General features: G+C 42.8%; 1 protein-coding gene across 6 annotated transcripts in view; it reads right to left on the bottom strand.

Moving 5' to 3' along the window:
* adgrb3 (adhesion G protein-coupled receptor B3) overlaps window positions 1-19427 on the bottom strand; it is a 124123-nt gene extending 104696 nt beyond the window's left edge. For 3 of the 6 annotated variants that reach the window (XM_019870641.1, XM_019870642.1, XM_019870644.1), the window contains exons 1-3: window positions 18802-19426; window positions 17173-17478; window positions 13724-14186 (exon numbers count right to left, since the gene is read on the bottom strand). In XM_019870641.1, the coding sequence (XP_019726200.1) occupies window positions 13724-14186; window positions 17173-17463 (754 nt within the window). In that variant the 5' untranslated portion in view covers window positions 17464-17478; window positions 18802-19426. Of the gene's footprint in view, window positions 1-13723; window positions 14187-17172; window positions 17479-18801 lie in introns of all 6 variants that reach the window. The other 3 variants (XM_019870643.1, XM_019870645.1, XM_019870647.1) reach the window with 2 other exon arrangements.
* Window positions 19428-19439: the final 12 nt, after the last annotated feature.

Raw genomic sequence — 19439 nt, 5'->3', positions numbered from 1 at the left:
CAGGTAAATAAAGAAAAAAGTACAGTGTGATTTTTGAAAGACACGCAATGTTCAGTCAGATGGTTCTGATGTGATCCTTGTTGCTAAGTCAGTCATGTTTTGGGAATCTACGCTTCCACTGTCTGCTCTCCCTCCACTTTCCACACCAAAACAAAGAAAACATTTCAAACAGAAGTTGGCAGAAGAGTACTGTGCACTAGACCTTTGTAGCTTACATTCACCATCCAAAACTGACATAAGGACATAATGTAAAATGTAGTTCACAGCTATTAACAATAAGAATAAGAAAACTTTTATTCGTCTCACAATGGAGAAATTCCCAATTTACAGCAGCAAAGTTATGAAAGGAAGAAAGTACAAGAATAAAAAGTATAGGAGCTGCTGTAAAGGCAGCCACTCTCGTGGCACCATCCTGAAGTCATAATAACAAAATAATACAACACAACACATAAGACACAGTCATTCAATCTTAACCACTTTTCTGCATCCTCTTTGTTGTTTGAAGCAGTTACAGATGAAAAGGGAGAGGATCAAAGTGTTCTTTCACCAGTGGATCAGGGACATCATGCTGAAAATGTGCACACATCTGCTACCAGCTAAGTTTTGAAAGCAAACAAGAAGCTGTAGTTTCCATTGACGAAAAAAGAGATTGGCTCACATCTCCTGTCCTATGTAAATCCGCTTCAATTCCAAGCCGCGACTCCCAGTTCCACATACGCATAATGCATGCTGTACAAATCATCTGAGGGTCACCTGCCAGTCGATGCTACACAGTTGTTTCCCCTAAAGCTGAATAACTTTCTATTCCCTATAGCCATCATTAAAAATACTACATCAACAGGCCTGTTCAAATGTTGCAAACTGGTGCACGTAGTTGCCTGGATAGCGAGCCGGCTACACTTGGTAGTGCAATACATGCAGTTGCTATCTAAGCCTCATGGAAGTAGCGTCAGCATTTGGTTTAGGAGCTAGAAACACCTCACCATTATTTTGCAGAAAATATATACCGGTAATAAATAAATTATTTACCTTGGCAAAGAAAGCTATGAATTTACTGTAGGGTTAATTAGGGATTAATCTATCCTATCCTATTAAAAAAAGAAAACAATATAAAGCGCAAACTCGAGCTATGAATGATTTTCGAAAAAAATTGAGTCTTCTAAGTCAGGCTCAAGCAATATGTTTTTTCTGGCTATTGCAAAAACATGCCTGTGAGTTTCACTGACTGTTAAATTGCCCATCGGTGTGAATGTGACTGTATGAATGTTATTTGTCTATTTGTGCCATGTGATTGGCTGGTTACCATTCCGGGGAATGATCCGCGCCTTGCTCAAATCCAATTGGAATAGTCACCAACAATGGATGGATGGCTCGACAACCATTGCATAAATGATTCTGTGTGTGTACAAAAAAAAAAAAACAATGAGTCTAAAACACTGGCTGCCTTTCTGCATGTTAATGGCCCATTGCCAAAAGACCATTGTATATGTTGAGGTTTTCATTAGAAACAACACACACATGAAGGCAGCATCTACATATTACGGCCATCCATATTGTTAAGACACTTGCCATCACGACTGAAGAGGTGCCAGTGAGCGTGGTTGCAGAAGCCCCTTGAGAAAGGATTGGATTTCTCCTCCACTTCCCCACATAGTCTTTGAGTGACAGACTCATTTGCCAGGGTTTGTGGGTGGATGTTTATGCAAATTCCTCTTTACTGTGGGTAGAAATAGCCATCCAGTGACAGGCCAAAACCAACTGGGTTGAAATGAAGGAGCATGCAACTAAGAGGCTGAAAGCAGTACACCATTTGCATTAACATCTACAAGCACCAGAGGAGAGAAAAATACCATATTATTCCACTTAAGCAAACCAGGTATGAATGTGATTTTTTTTCTTCTTTAAAAAGAAATCTGACAACAAATCCTCATGACATCCAACAGTGTTAATCCACATGAAGAACTTTGCTCTGCCTCCTTGCAGAACTGCAAGGCAAAGCTGTAACATGCTCTTGTGAAGATTATGAATGTGTGAAGCCCATTCGAAAGGAGTTTGCATTGCAGTTATTCATTTCTTTTATTACAATTGCTGAATTGTTGATTTGGTGCTGTTGCTCTGCCGCCTACCTGAAGATACCAAGCCTTAACTTTGCTCCTTATTTCTTCCCGCGGACTGGATTTGAAACAAGTTCAATCTGTTCTCTCTCTCTATTGTGGTAGAGCGGGCTGCTGCGATATTTTCTTTCAGTGAATTATGCACATGAAGGAAAATAAACAAATTCAATTTGTATAATAAGAGGATAAGACAGCCGTCTTCATTTACAGAGCCTCATTACTTTTGTTTGTATTCATATAGAAGCCTTTTTGAAGTCCGAGGAAGCATCGGCGGCTTCCTTTGATTCATGAAGTCCACTTTAACTCATAAATTGCAAAATAGAGCCTGAACACTGTGATGTCGGAGCAAGATGTGCAATTACAAATGGAAATGTGGCATTATGGCTTTGTGGCCATGGAACACTGCAGAAGAAAACAAGGTCTTTTGAGTGAGCTTCAGCCAGCAGCATTTGTCTGTTTTTCACAGAGATTTTCTTGTCCATTAGTCACTATGCAAAACATTTTGCTTTAGTGTAACACGGCTACATGAAATACATTGCAGCCATTGACAAAGATGATGACAGTCGACCCCCACCCCACACACGCAAGGGACAGGTAACGGGCTGGCACGTGAATCGTAAAAATCCACATATAATTGACGGACATTAAAATCCGTTGGGGGTGGGGGGGGGGGCGAAGAAAGAAAATCCATACCCAAAAATTGATAAAAACACAAAAACAAAAAAAAAAACACTGATAAACATTTATAACAAGTAGTCCTCAAGCTATGAATGGTTGACATTCATAGTTAGGAACAAATACTGGCATAAAATGCCACATTGCCTGCACCGGTTCATATTTTTAAGTGCGCGCCACATCATACATGATTGCGATACCGTAGTTCCCCTCACTCACATGCCCAGTTTCTTCGACAGTTGTTGTCTCTGTGAGCATATCAGCGTGTAGCAGCTTCTTGGATAATTTACAAGTTTCCGTGCAAATAAATTTCAGTTTAACTCCTTGACGCCGATTGTGGCAAATTTGCATCAGACTCCTTCTGCTCCAAAAGCAGTCAAAACTGGTGACTTTATCCCTCCATCCAAGCTGTATAACAAGGATATTGTATGTTGATACAACAACGATTTAGCATAGGCATTTTTTTTTTCACCCACAAAAAACATTTTCAAAACAATTAGCCTCGGTTACCCTGACCTAAAAGGCAACGGATACAAATAAGGGGTAATATTGTATAAAGGACGTGCCCCGCCAGCATTTGCAAACATTATCTCTGTCATACGTGTGAGTTTAGGATTTAACGTATGTCAGTAATGCATTATTGCGAGTTATAGTAAATGTATGCTTGGCGGATAAGCACTGTGGTGACTCAAATGGAACTAATCGGCAGAAACACCACTTGGACCAACAACATCGTCTCAACCCAAAGTGGCACCTCCTGGAACTGTCTTTTAAAAGTGTAGTTGAAAAACAATCAACAGATTCATTTGTCTTTATTACTTGACAGCGCAAATACTAATATGAACAGTATGACAGAACAATATGAGTAACCTTCATCATGGTGTACATTCTGAGATTATTGCGTAACATAGTATACAATTGTTGACGGTTGACCTTCAATTACTTGAAAACGCTTCAAGCTAGTGTAGGCAAATGGCCAAAATGGTACATTAGAATGCGTTTTCAGGTGCTCGTGGAAGGAGTCTTAAAGTCATAAGCGGTTCTCTCTCGAGGACATCATGTGTGGCTGCTCCATCTTATCGACCTCATTATTTGAGACTTTAGTCTGATTCTTCATGTAATATGACATTATAATAGGCCATGTAACTGCTGAGACTCATAAATTATATGAATAATGGAAAGGTAAGTCACATAGTCCTTTCCATGAAAACAGATTAGCCAATGGCTGATGTGCTTCATATATTTCTCCATCCCCGAAGGAAAATAAATACTTGCATCAAGGGATGTTGCTACACCAGGGTGAGGGGTGTTTTTTTTTGGGTTTTTTTAGAGGTGGGGGGGGGATTTTTGATTGTTATCTTCTCAGCCCCACTGTGTATCAGTCAAGACCTCTCTTTAGCCCTGGGAGGGAAAAACATCCTAGCGCCATCCCAGTTTACATCAAAAATCCGAAAATCAGTCTTGTCGCAAAATAATGGTGAAATTGAGAACTGTTTGTTCTACATTTCGGGCAAATAGCTGTAGTGTTATTTTAAAATAAAGCATTTGAGTTGCAACTGTTTAGCTGTTCATGTGCATTTGGCTGTCTTGAATTCTAATCCATCCATCCATGATTTAAACAGCTTATCCTGATGAGGGTCGTGGGCGTGCTGGGACCTATCCCAGCTGTCTTTGGGCAGAAGGCACGGTACACCCTGAACTGGTTGCCAGCCAACTGCAGGGAACGCATAGACGAGCAACCATTTGCGCTCACACTCACACCTAGGGACAATTTCGAGTGTTCCATTAACCTGCCACGCATATTTGTGGTGTGTCGGAAGAAACCGAAGGACCCGGAAAAAACCCACACAGGCACAGGGAGAACATGCAAAATCTACACAGAAGTGCCGGAGCCAGAATCAAATCCAGCACCTCTGCAGTGTGAGGCAGACGCGCTAACCAGTCGATCACTGTCCTTCCAGTGTAGTATATTTCCTTCAAGCTGTCTTAAACGGTGTTGACACTTTGACCACCATCTTGTTGGCAGTTGCGCTATGACAACACTGCTCTTTCATTTGCTCAGAGACAGTTGGCAGCACACAGTCTGATAGCAGGTAGTTATCACTCTGACTCCCAGTCGGGGCGCCGCTGAAAAACATCCTCTGGACTGAGATCACAAATCCATCTCAAAATTTGAACAACAGTTTGCACAGCTGATCGTCATCCACCAGTCCGATCGCGTCATCGAAGCAACAATGGCAATACAACGGAATACAGTACCTTGTCATTGAACAAACTTGTTATTTTTTTGTTGTTTCAACAGCCTGTTTTTTTTTTTTTTTTTTTTTTATCACCGACTTCTGTCATGCAATTTTGCATTGATAAAGGTACAATAGGTCATTCAACATTACCCAAATAACCACACAAATGTACATATGTTCTAGACGTAAATAGCATCAATATAATCTCCCAGAGTGACTGTCCAGCGCAGGCATTACCTACAATGTTACATACTAGTTGGCCCTTCTATTAGGTACACTTGCTAATACCAGAGCTGTGGTTCAAATATTTCCCATCCATCCATTATCTGAATCGCTTTATCCTCCTCTGTCATTTTGTTTGTTTGCTATGGTGTGAGAGCAATGGTACTGATTGCGCTTGACCTTAAGAATTGAATGTTCTTTATATGTGACAGATGCTTTTATAGTTTGCATTTACATCAATCGTGTATTTTTTATATATGTAGTGAAGAGAAAGAATTTGTAACACAGTTGGAAGGGGCCATGGAACTGAATGTGAAAAGGGTGGAAAAACCACAATGATCAAAACTTTCCCATTTTTATTGCTGCGGTTGTACAAAGTAGTTTGCATTGATCTAGAGCTGCACTGCATCACACTGAGAGGTGTTTACAACTCTTCACTGAATAAAAGTGAGAAACTGCTCTTGAATATGCCCGTAGCTTCTGTAGGTCTACCTAACGTTGTGGGTCATGATTGTCCAATTATTGCACAAAAAAAGATGTCATGCGCTGTCACATTGGTTTTCACGGAGCTACAGTCAATTGGACTTACTTAAGCTGACCGTGCCTTTCACTAACAACTTTCTTTCCACGTCAGCAGAATGGACTGCAAAGGTTGAGATGAAGGAACACTGAGCTCACAGCTATAAAAGCCAGGTACAAAACGGACTATGAAAGCATACCATGGGAAATGTTATTATCGTTGGGTGGAATTTTCAAAGCAATTGCAACAGAAAGCAATTCATTCTATATCTTACATAGGGTAAACCGAATGGATTCAGGGCTGTCTCGCTGAAGCCTCTCCTTCACTGAATTGGAACTAAAATGGCCTCCAAGTGTACGGAACAATGGGGGTGAGAATAATGCAGTGTGACTACTGAGTGACTTGACTGAGATCCAAAGTGAATAAAAGGCCGCTTTATGTGAGGCAGCGGGGCTGAGCTGCGGCGGCACTCACGACTGCGGCGGGTGACGGCGCACTGGAGAGCCTTGCACCACGTTTCGTTCCCCGATAAAATCTCGGTGCCATGTTCTGCGTGGTCGCAAAGCAGAATGTTCAAATGAAGTAAATGCAAGTGTACAACCAGAAATCTGCTCAGTATCACATTTAGAAATGCAGAGCTGTTCCTCTGGAATGCTTATTTCGCTATCATTCCAGCCAAACAAGGCTATGAAATTCAACATGAATTTACTGTCATGTTTTAGGTACATTGCATGTTGCCTTTAGGGGCCATGACATTCTTCCTCAAGAGGGAAAGAGGATTAGGACTCATATTTGTGTTTGTAACCTAATTCTTGTACTAATACAGGATTTGGAGGCCCCCTTTGTAGACTCATTAAATATTCATTTGAATATCTTTCGTACTTTTGAGACCCAATTCTTGGGAGCGTCATGAGTTTTCAAGCAAATGAAACACCTTGTCATCTTTTTCATCACGCAGGGGCAACATGCAAACTCTACGCAAGGGGCTGAACCAAGATTTGAACCCGTAACCTCTCCACTGAAAGGCAGACTCACTCCCACATACTTAAAGACACCATCCCAAATGGAACTCTGAATATTTAGTTAAACACATTCCTTTTCCTTTAAAAAAATCTCAAGCAAAATCTAACTGGGTGAAACTGTGTGATACATCACAAGCACAACATGACTACTTGAAGCTTCATTAACAGTCTCATTGGACAACAAACAAGAATAGACTTCCCAGCCCAAAGCAATGAGACATATCGACCCCGATCCTCCAATGACAGCAAAACAACGCAAATAATGAGACAGCCGACCATAGCCAAGAGGAAAAAAGAGTCGGTAGAGATCAACCAAATGAGGGGGTACCTCATGAAGCTGGGAGCAGGTTGTGAAAGATATCACTGTGTTCAAAGGGAATTAAAGGATTTTAAGCTTTTATCCTGTATGTGGATAGTAAACACCAGCATCCGCAAAGCATGTGTCAGGAGTGCCTGTTTTCTTGAGAATTTAGTGGGATTCTGTGCAAAAAGGACTGCCATGTATTATTAGAAACAATTGGGGGTACATTTTTAGTTGTGTGCAATCGGCTCCATTGTTGGCGAAAAACAACGCTTTAGGGTACAATTGCCTACAAAATGGCTGTAAGAAAATGAAAATGTCTGTTTGCTCCCCACTGTTTAGATCAAAAGTCACACTTCTCTAAAAGCAAGCTGGGCATGACATCCAGACATCACGACGCTAACACACACACACACACATTAGTTCACCTATGGGCAGGGAGGAGTTATCATGCTGTTGCGTGTGTTGCGGGCAGACAGAACACACGCAGTCATGCACACACACACACACACACACACACACACACACACACACACACACACACACACACACACACACACATATACACTCATGGGAGATGGGAGAGAATTAAATCACAGTGTCAGTGCCGCACTGGGCCACCCGATTTTACAACTTTTGTGCATGAAACAGTGACAGCCACAAAAATAAAGCAGCGTAAGTGAGTCAGTAGCCAACCCAGCCGCTGGGGAGCAGTGCCCTCCCCTGGGGGTGCACTGTTCCCCAGTGCCGGTCCCAAGCCCGGAGAAATGGGGAGGGTTGCGTCAGGAATGGCATCCGGCGTAAAACTTTTGCCAAGACGACCATGCGAGTTGGTAGGACGGTTTACAGGGGCGGATGGAAATTACTGACTCACTGTGGCGACCCCTGAATAGGGACGTGCCGAAAGGAGAAGAAGAAGAAGAAGAAATGAGTCAGTAGCCCTGTTTAGAGTTCCCATTGTGTTGGTTTGCTTTTCAAAGTGGCACAGCATCAACGAGTGAGGTCTGTCTTTTATCTGTCTGATCACCTCAAATATGTACAGTGAAACTCCTCTACAACGAAATCATGTTTGCAGCAAGAAATTTTTCACAACAGGGGGTTTTTCACTGTAGGAAATTTGATCTTAGATGTAAGCACACACAAACGTTTGTGTACTCTATTTTTATTCCAATAGTACATAAGTATGAGCACACACTTATTTGACACTTCATATTGTCAGTGTAGAAAGAAAAAAAGGGAAAGAAATTGCGAAATTTACGATCAGCATTCACTTTCACTTACATCAATTTCTTGGAAAATGTATTTTATTTTGCTTGCTCCGTCTTTCATTTTGATCACTTTTACCCTCTCTTCCAGCATCAGAGCTCTTCTTGTCTTAGCTGCTTGACATCAAAAGGTCCGTTTTGTAGCCATTTTAGCAATGCAACGTCCATCCTCGTCTGAATCTAACAATAACAAATACTTCCTGGCATGCAATGAACTTTTAAGCCAGCCACGGGGCGCTTCGTAGTCCTCGATGGCCATAGTTAGCTCTCGAAGACTAAAAACCTTACGCTAACTGGAGCGCTTCTCTCTCATTAGCGCTCCAGTGGCTCGACGGACATTCAAATAAACGAACGTTTCCTCGAATGCTTTACTTGTTATCATGCTAAAAACAGCCACGGGACGTTTCGTAGTCCTCGATGGCCATAGTTAGCTCTCGAAGACTAAAAACCTTACGCTAACTGGAGCGCTTCTCTCTCATTAGCGCTCCAGTTAGCGTAAAGTTTTTAGCCTTCGAGAGCTAACTATGGCCATCGAGGACTACGAAGCGTCCCGTGGGTGTTTTTAGCATGATAAAAAGTAAAGTAAATGTCCGTCGAGCCATAAGCAATTTACTCTGAGCAGCTAATCGGATGCTACGGATCTAGCTTCAGTATCTACACACATAGACAGTGAGGTCTATGTGGCCTCTTGGCCAATCGGAGGCCAGGATGATGCTCGGTAAGCCAATAGCAGAGCAGCTATGAGTATGTTGAGCCCAGGAAACTCGCAGCTGTGACCGAAATAAACATCGTTCACTATGTAAACCAGTGTGGTGGTTGCTGTTGCCTTTTTTCGAACGAAGCAGTAGAGGTCGCTGTTGGATAAGACTTCGTTGTAGTGAATGTCTTCGCAAGGCTGGAGCAGACAAAATGATTTCGTATAACGCAACAGGGGGTTTTTCGTCGTATGGGGGGCAGGAGAATGGGAATTGTGTTAATGCATGAAGATTTTTTCACATAAGGGGGTATTTTCGCCCATGCAGGTTTCGTTCTAGAGGAGTTTCACTGTACAAGCTTTAACCTTGAAAACGATCTACACGCTGTGTTTGCATGTGCAACATGAGTGGGGCCAATGTTGCAGCCTGTGTCACATGGACAACCTCCAGGCCGCCTTTTGCTAGGTTCAAACGGACTCCTCCGCAACAGGAAGTTGAGAAGATCAAAGACGAGTGATTGTATTAAATACAGCCCTTGTTGACTATTTGTAATGCTTTATTGTTCATCAGGAACACCCACTCTGCTACCATGACACCAGTAGGGGAGACAGTGCTCTTTTAAAACCCAGTGTGTTGATCTCCCCCGTTATCCAGATGAAAACGGATTTATTCAAACCTCCCATCAACGAACACTATAAATAGATGCGAGTGGAAAATCTTCATTGGGGTGGGGGTGGCGTTTGGGGGGATAAGCTTTGCTCTTAAGCTGATATTAACATGCTGAAAAATGTCAAATGTTATTCTGGAAAAGAGAATTCCCTCTGCATCTCTGTCATTGTGAATTGATCAGAGGGTGAGCTAAATGATAATTGGTAAAGCGATAGTGCTACTTATCTGAAGAAGAGGTGTGTAATTGCTGTTTAACTTTTTTTCGGGGGGGGGGGGACTGAGGATTCACTATAGGTGTCAAGTATTGACTTTTAAGCAACAGGTCAACAAGCTCACCAAAGTGAACTTTGTAGTAAGTACGAGTTTTTCGTGATACGAGCTGTGGTTGGGGTGTTTTTTTGTTTTTGTTTTTGTTTTCCTTGACTTGCGAGCAATGACTTGAGTTATGAGACAGCTGCAAGCTCTCTACACCTTCAGTGAAGATGGAATATTTAACTTTTCGGGCACCCATTAACGTGACATGCCATCAACTGGACTGAAAAGTCTTGGCCAACTGAGGTTTGATAATCAAGCCATGAAAAGTAAACAAAAAAACACCAACAACATTAAAAACAATCACTAATTTTGGTGAGCAGCTGGCAGTGTTGGTTCTATTTTGGATGAGCTCACCGTGTGTCACAACAATGTGTAAGCTCCTGAAACAGAGCGGACCCTTGGAAATGAAACCATTACACACAGCTTGAGTGAGTGTTTGTCATGTTAAGTCCACTACAAAGGAGTGTCATCAAAGAAAGAAAAGATGAATGAGATTATTAATATTTAAAAGTAGGAACAATGATGTAATGGATGTATATTTACACACACACACACACACACACACTGGTGTGCCAGGCACGCACACACACGGCTAAATACTACTATTACTAAAAAATGTGCGACTAGTTTGTAAATGTCAAATGTGAAAATGTTACATTTGTGATTCACTGCAAATACTGTGCAATATTTTGCCATCCAAAGCACAACATGGGTGAGTTGGGTGAGCTAAACCTTTTACTGCTCATTTTTTAAAAAATGCTGTAATGTAGAAAGAAACATTTGGGGGATGAAAGACGAGAGTAATCTTCCATTTGGTAGTTTCCGTGTGAGTCTTGAAAGATCAGTCAGAATACTTCAAATTGTGTGGCACTCAAGAGGTTCTCTTTCTGAAAATGGCTGGCAATGAAAAAGTTGAGGTGGAACCTCTTCGTGGAACACTAATAAATAGAATTACAAGCACAGTCTCTGAACATATATCTCTTGGGTCCATAAACTTTGCTTCTGACATCTACACGGAACACTCACTTGTGCTGCCTCTCATGCAGCGTAAATGTCATTTGCTCAGTGCATCACACATTTCAGCGATATTGTTTTTTTGTTTTTTTTCGACAAATTAGCTCGCCTTACTGCTCCCAAGTGAGTGAAATGAAAAATTGTGCTATTAAGAAACCCTGGAAAGTGTGTACACAGTGTCTGCTGAGCTCTCGCTGTTTAGGTAAGCTTTCCTGCTGCCAAAGCCGTACAGGGGAGATGTAGTTTAAGAGTGACGTAGGGACATAACATTTAAAAGCATAACACATGGAAGTACTACAGTGTGCGTGTGACTTGGAATAATTACCCTTCATGCAACCTGTTCCTTCCTATACATTGTCTTTCATTATGTATGTATGTATATACATGGTACCAAAATTACTGCTCAGCATGGCTCTCAAAGGCAATGACAGAGTACCCAAACGGTGGAGCTGGACACAGAGCTCTCTGTTGATTGGTCAGAGGCATTATGCACATCATCAGCATTCGGCCTTAAGGTTTATGCTTTTAAACCATAATGAGGTAAACCAAACAGAATTGTACCACCTGGTGGAAATTTGGCTTAAAACAAAGACTAGAGTGATCCAAGGTTGTCATGGCAATGACAGGGACACTAGCCTTCTTATTACAAGCCGATGCGCAAACTAAATGATGTTGAAGTGTGCAGCAGCAACAGCAGCCACCCAGCAGCTCAAACTATGGCAAAAAAAGCATATTCTTCTTTCCATTGTGATCTCCAGGGAGTGATTACTGCAACCATTACTTCATTCCCACAAGGGAATACTGATGTTCCAGAACGTTTGCTCCCTTGTTATTTCCCCCACAAATCAAAAGGTTCATTGATGACTTTGGTGATGAAGGCCACTGCTTTGTGAGTCATCGTCAAATGTCTCACGCAACACTACCTGTTCAACGCCACTCAGCTATGTGTCAAAATGGCCCCATAATGAAGCTCCGCGGTCTATCACGACCTTATCAGAAGCATTTGCTGTTAAAAGCCAATGTTATAACATGTTGCATTGCTCTATGGCAGCACGACGGTAAAACCATGTCAACCTTTACACTCTAATCATTTTCATTCTACTCCAGATCATGAATTACTGTTGAAGCTAAACAGCAAATGTTGCATTGTGTGTCCACCCAATTAATGATGCGAATGGCCTAAAACCCGAACTTTGACAAGAAAATATACCCCTCCCCACCATGCACCCACAAAAATATTGGAACCTCTCAGGGCGAAGACGTTCAGTTGTATTGCAATCCAATTTTTTTGTTTTGATTGTTTTTGTTGGTTTGTTTTAATAAGTACAATTGAACTAGCATTTTACATTCGAAAACGCAAAACACTGAACTTAAATTTAGGGCTCTGTTTTCCGAGACGCGCATCTGCGCAGTCATGCAAATGCCAAATACTCTTTTTTTTTTGTATCAGCCCAAGGCTCATTGTGCGTGTTTGCCAATTTGGCAGACTGGTCTCCGTCAAACTGGGCGGCCCAGCGCAGCAGAAGGACTATCTTGAAAATGCACTTGGCCGGGTTACAATTTGGCAGCAGAAAGTGGATCTAAATCTCATGCCTGCTCAGACCACGTCCTAGCACCAGCACAGGATGGACAGCTGATCGAACGCGAACTGTTTCATTCATAAATATGTGAACAGTGGCCATCAAAACCGATGAATAATTCCATCATATTTTTTAAATCCACCCCCCTGAGCATCACAGCTATGGTGCATGGACAGAACAATTGGGGATGGGGAGACGCTCACCAAGTATAAAAGGAGCCCCTTTGCTTGGCCATAATTCAAGTCAATTGTGACCACTCAAACAGCGGCATAGCCCTCCCTCTTGCAGAACCGCCAGCTTGCACATGCCTACGAAATTACCAACATTGGGTTTAACCCGCCTCTGCGTAGAGTTATGCCATGCATCGTGCAGAATTTATCCCAGTCACATAAATAAAGTCCTCCGTCTCAACTGTAATTTACTCGCATCTTAATTTTACCTTCTTACTTATGTATCACACTTGTGTAAAAGAAGTTCACCATTAAAATGTGATCCACTCCGCTGTAAGTTTAAAAACAATTGACGAATCTTCACTGTTTAGGTCATTGCTCTATCAACAGCCCTTGTTGAAGCATTTGGAATAAATATCACCGAAAGATGACAGAAAAAGCTAAGTATGTCGCTGAATTGTTTGACGCTCATTGAATTCTGGGGAAGAAAGCAAACATGATATGCTAGCATCATGTTTGCCGTCATGTGTGATGGTCTTCCATCTTTTTTTTTTTTTTTTGATATAGGATTGTGAAAAATCCAATTACGCAAGGACAGAATTAATCATTTGATAGCTGACAACTGAAATGTTTAAGGAACAAATTCTTCCCCTGCATTTTTGGCGATTCAACTGCAGAGGCTCCACTGTAATATTTTAACACCCAACTCCAAACTTAGTTGTCCAATTTAGTGGGGCAGCAACCATCTAATTAAAGCTCTAGTCTATGTGTGCTCTTTGTTTCATGGGCCATCACGCTTGAGACATGCAGTAGGGAAAGGGCAGAAGAAGGGAGTGATCGGCGTGCACATTAAATGATCTACGCATAAACAGTGCTCCATTACTGTGCGAGCACAGACGGAAGACACAGCGGCATACTCACCTTCTTTAGGAGGCCGCTTCACTTCGGAACTCAGATTGCAGACCTGGCCTGCGTGCAGCTGGGGCGACAAGCAGCCCTCCGTTTGGGCGTTGAGCGGTAAAACCACATTGTTGAGCATGAGCATGCTCTCAGATTCTCCATCTCCTAAATGCTGGGGACACGTGCATTTTGTGTAGACGATGCCGCACGTTTCCACCGTGCCCTTCTCTAATTTCAGGCAGTTTTCCAGCCATGTACAAAGCACTTGACACCCAAACTGGCTGGGGCTGGCCTTATTCAACACCAGGAACTCCACAATGGACTTCTCCTCTTCTTCCAGCTTCTGTGGTGTCAATCCATTTGAATCAGAGGGGAAAACTCTCCGCAGCTGAACAAAATTTTTATCGTAGAGCAAAAATACATAAATATTCTTGGAATCACACAGGTACACTATTGACTCGTTCACCTTGAGCAAGGCATTAATCTTTTCGTGAGAGTACATTGTCTTTCATTATGTATGTATGTATATACATGGTACCAAAATTACTGCTCAGCATGGCTCTCAAAGGCAATGACAGAGTACCCAAACGGTGGAGCTGGACACAGAGCTCTCTGTTGATTGGTCAGAGGCATTATGCACATCATCAGCATTCGGCCTTAAGGTTTATGCTTTTAAACCATAATGAGGTAAACCAAACAGAATTGTACCACCTGGTGGAAATTTGGCTTAAAACAAAGACTAGAGTGATCCAAGGTTGTCATGGCAATGACAGGGACACTAGCCTTCTTATTACAAGCCGATGCGCAAACTAAATGATGTTGAAGTGTGCAGCAGCAACAGCAGCCACCCAGCAGCTCAAACTATGGCAAAAAAAGCATATTCTTCTTTCCATTGTGATCTCCAGGGAGTGATTACTGCAACCATTACTTCATTCCCACAAGGGAATACTGATGTTCCAGAACGTTTGCTCCCTTGTTATTTCCCCCACAAATCAAAAGGTTCATTGATGACTTTGGTGATGAAGGCCACTGCTTTGTGAGTCATCGTCAAATGTCTCACGCAACACTACCTGTTCAACGCCACTCAGCTATGTGTCAAAATGGCCCCATAATGAAGCTCCGCGGTCTATCACGACCTTATCAGAAGCATTTGCTGTTAAAAGCCAATGTTATAACATGTTGCATTGCTCTATGGCAGCACGACGGTAAAACCATGTCAACCTTTACACTCTAATCATTTTCATTCTACTCCAGATCATGAATTACTGTTGAAGCTAAACAGCAAATGTTGCATTGTGTGTCCACCCAATTAATGATGCGAATGGCCTAAAACCCGAACTTTGACAAGAAAATATACCCCTCCCCACCATGCACCCACAAAAATATTGGAACCTCTGAGGGCAAAGACGTTCAGTTGTATTGCAATCCAATTTTTTTGTTTTGATTGTTTTTGTTGGTTTGTTTTAATAAGTACAATTGAACTAGCATTTTACATTCGAAAACGCAAAACACTGAACTTAAATTTAGGGCTCTGTTTTCCGAGACACGCATCTGCGCAGTCATGCAAATGCCAAATCCTCTTTTTTTTTTTGTATCAGCCCAAGGCTCATTGTGCGTGTTTGCCAATTTGGCAGACTGGTCTCCGTCAAACTGGGCGGCCCAGCGCAGCAGAAGGACTATCTTGAAAATGCACTTGGCCGGGTTACAATTTGGCAGCAGAAAGTGGATCTAAATCTCATGCCTGCTCAGACCACGTCCTAGCACCAGCACAGGATGGACAGCTGATCGAACGCGAACTGTTTCATTCATAAATATGTGAACAGTGGCCATCAAAACCGATGAATAATTCCATCATATTTTTTAAATCCACCCCCCTGAGCATCACAGCTATGGTGCATGGACAGAACAATTGGGGATGGGGAGACGCTCACCAAGTATAAAAGGAGCCCCTTTGCTTGGCCATGATTCAAGTCAATTGTGACCACTCAAACAGCGGCATAGCCCTCCCTCTTGCAGAACCGCCAGCTTGCACATGCCTACGAAATTACCAACATTGGGTTTAACCCGCCTCTGCGTAGAGTTATGCCATGCATCGTGCAGAATTTATCCCAGTCACATAAATAAAGTCCTCCGTCTCAACTGTAATTTACTCGCATCTTAATTTTACCTTCTTACTTATGTATCACACTTGTGTAAAAGAAGTTCACCATTAAAATGTGATCCACTCCGCTGTAAGTTTAAAAACAATTGACGAATCTTCACTGTTTAGGTCATTGCTCTATCAACAGCCCTTGTTGAAGCATTTGGAATAAATATCACCGAAAGATGACAGAAAAAGCTAAGTATGTCGCTGAATTGTTTGACGCTCATTGAATTCTGGGGAAGATGATATGCTAGCATCATGTTTGCCGTCATGTGTGATGGTCTTCCATCTTTTTTTTTTTTTTTGATATAGGATTGTGAAAAATCCAATTACGCAAGGACAGAATTAATCATTTGATAGCTGACAACTGAAATGTTTAAGGAACAAATTCTTCCCCTGCATTTTTGGCGATTCAACTGCAGAGGCTCCACTGTAATATTTTAACACCCAACTCCAAACTTAGTTGTCCAATTTAGTGGGGCAGCAATTTTTTTTTTTTTTTTGATATAGGATTGTGAAAAATCCAATTACGCAAGGACAGAATTAATCATTTGATAGCTGACAACTGAAATGTTTAAGGAACAAATTCTTCCCCTGCATTTTTGGCGATTCAACTGCAGAGGCTCCACTGTAATATTTTAACACCCAACTCCAAACTTAGTTGTCCAATTTAGTGGGGCAGCAACCATCTAATTAAAGCTCTAGTCTATGTGTGCTCTTTGTTTCATGGGCCATCACGCTTGAGACATGCAGTAGGGAAAGGGCAGAAGAAGGGAGTGATCGGCGTGCACATTAAATGATCTACGCATAAACAGTGCCCCATTACTGTGCGAGCACAGACGGAAGACACAGCGGCATACTCACCTTCTTTAGGAGGCCGCTTCACTTCGGAACTCAGATTGCAGACCTGGCCTGCGTGCAGCTGGGGCGACAAGCAGCCCTCCGTTTGGGCGTTGAGCGGTAAAACCACATTGTTGAGCATGAGCATGCTCTCAGATTCTCCATCTCCTAAATGCTGGGGACACGTGCATTTTGTGTAGACGATGCCGCACGTTTCCACCGTGCCCTTCTCTAATTTCAGGCAGTTTTCCAGCCATGTACAAAGCACTTGACACCCAAACTGGCTGGGGCTGGCCTTATTCAACACCAGGAACTCCACAATGGACTTCTCCTCTTCTTCCAGCTTCTGTGGTGTCAATCCATTTGAATCAGAGGGGAAAACTCTCCGCAGCTGAACAAAATTTTTATCGTAGAGCAAAAATACATAAATATTCTTGGAATCACACAGGTACACTATTGACTCGTTCACCTTGAGCAAGGCATTAATCTTTTCGTGAGAGTAGTGATCAAACTGATAGGCGAGGAGAGAATACTCAGAGCAGCTCAGGTCTTGTTTGTATAGCTTCAGGTAGATGCTGTATTTGGTCGGGTCTGGGTTCTCCAGTGTCCACGTACAGTTTGTGTAGTTCTTAGGGAACATTTCAGTCACAGAGTAGGATCCATAGATGACCCCCTTGACCAGAGTGGAACACCAATAATCTTGGGCACCAGTTAATCCAAACATAACCAGAAGATAGGTGGAAAATATATAAATCAACAGGTTTCGAACAGCCTTCATCCTATGTCATTTGGCCTGCAAGGAAAGATGAGGAGAATTACACAGTGAGCAATACGGATGATCGATGAAGTCACGGGATTCATGTGTTTCCCCATCATGAAAATGGCAAGACAAAATCCACCACATCAATCGCAGGTGCATGTCTTTTGCACCCTCTCTTGCCACGCTTCACTACTGTACTTTGTGCAAACATTGCCACCTTGTGGTTACTCTGGACTTTATTCATTTTTTTTCTACCATGCGTGTATGTTTGTGTGTTGGGGTGACATGGTTAAGACATTTAGACGTTGGTAACTGGGTCGCGCTGTGAAAGAAAAGAAATGGGATCATCCTCAAGCTTTTTTGTTTTAAGTTTAAAGTTGTTTGCCATCGAAAGGCTCTGTCACTCCAACGCGTGCATCCGTGTGTGTTTTTATGCAGGTTGCCTAATTTAAGGCATCAACACAAATTACTTGCATGAACATTTCATGCCAAGAAAGCACATTTGCGGAATAAAAATGTTCTATTCAGAGGCCTTTTTGTTTGTTTTGTGTGTGCTTGTGTGTGAGAGTTTGACTGAGAGTGCGCGCGCGACGTGCACGGGGCGTGTGGACCAAAAGTGGATAGTGTGCGTGTGTGTGTGTGTGTATGTGTGTGTGTTGGGGGGGTTGCAATGCCACGTCCTGATTGCTTTAATCCTGCAGGCAATGCAGCTGCGAGCGGGTTCGTGCGCGCGCGTGGGTGCGCGTGCTCGTCCATGCGACTGTGGAAGTGGAGGCGATGGACTCGCTTGGCTTACACACTCTCTCTCTCTCTCTCTCTCTCTCTCTCTCACACACACACACACACACACACACACACACACACACACACGAACAATTTGACCAGAACGGGGAATGGAATGGTGTCCCCCTACCCCATACCCCCTTTATTTGTCGTGCAATGGGTTGCAGGGTGTGAGCTCTAAATCCACGCGAATCCACATCCTTTTGCAAGATTCATGTGGAGGGGCGTCAAGGGGGAATCAGTATTCCGGGCGAAAAGGAGAAATGGGTCGTCAAGAGAGACACGCTCGGTTTTATTGCCGAGGCTTCTAAAAAGCAATCATCTCTCTGGAAGCAATGTGAATGGAGACACGGTGCCACTTTAAAGCGGGGTTTGCCTCTTAAGAGACAGATCATTGCTTTAAATAAACATATCTGTTCATCTGCGTGCATTCGTGAGAAGGGCTACGCAGCGCGCGCGCGCACACACACACACGCGCGCACACACAAATTCGTCAAGATGATTTCAATGCAAAAACTTTAACTGACACCAGCCATACATTTTAATGCAGATAATAATAATGAAATATCTTACCTTACACCGCGAAAGCTATGGCTATTTTCCCAACATACTTGACAACATCCTTTATAAATCAAGTCTGTAGCCCTCGAGTGAATCCATACTCCGACACGCGCACACACACACGCGCACACACACGCACACAAGTCCGGCGCAACAAGATGCTTCGGTGGGTGGGAAAAAAAGAATCAAATAAAATGCGTTACACTCCGCTTTCCCCGCTCGTATCCACGGTCCTCCTCCTCATCATCCGCATGGGCTTTCCCATCCAAACTCAAATAGAACCAAGCGACAGTCACAGAATTTCAGAGACTAAGAGGAAGGAAAAAAAAGAGCATTTTCTTTTACAATAACATCACGGGTTTATTTGGCATCTCTATTCCATTTCCAAGCAAATCGTCAAGCGGCATCCTCTCGTCACGTCGAGAAAAGAGAGGGGAGAGAAAAGATCCGTCTAGAGTGGGTGGATGGGAGATGTTTTAGGGGGCCAGTCAGGACGCAAAAAGACGCTTTGCTGGCTGCTTGCAGAGCTCCAGGAGCGGGCTGCAATAACACGTCACACTCTCAGCACCATACACACGTACGTTCACTTCTTACTGCGTCTGGCACCAGCTCCCACTTTCTTCTCTGCCCTCCTCCGAGTCCTCCTCATC

The sequence above is a fragment of the Hippocampus comes genome, unplaced genomic scaffold, assembly GCF_001891065.2.
Source record: "Hippocampus comes isolate QL1 unplaced genomic scaffold, H_comes_QL1_v1.1 scaffold76, whole genome shotgun sequence".
Classification (NCBI taxonomy): Eukaryota; Metazoa; Chordata; class Actinopteri; order Syngnathiformes; family Syngnathidae; genus Hippocampus; species Hippocampus comes.
Note: the sequence above shows the minus strand (reverse complement) of the source record. Positions and strands in the feature narration are given on the sequence as shown.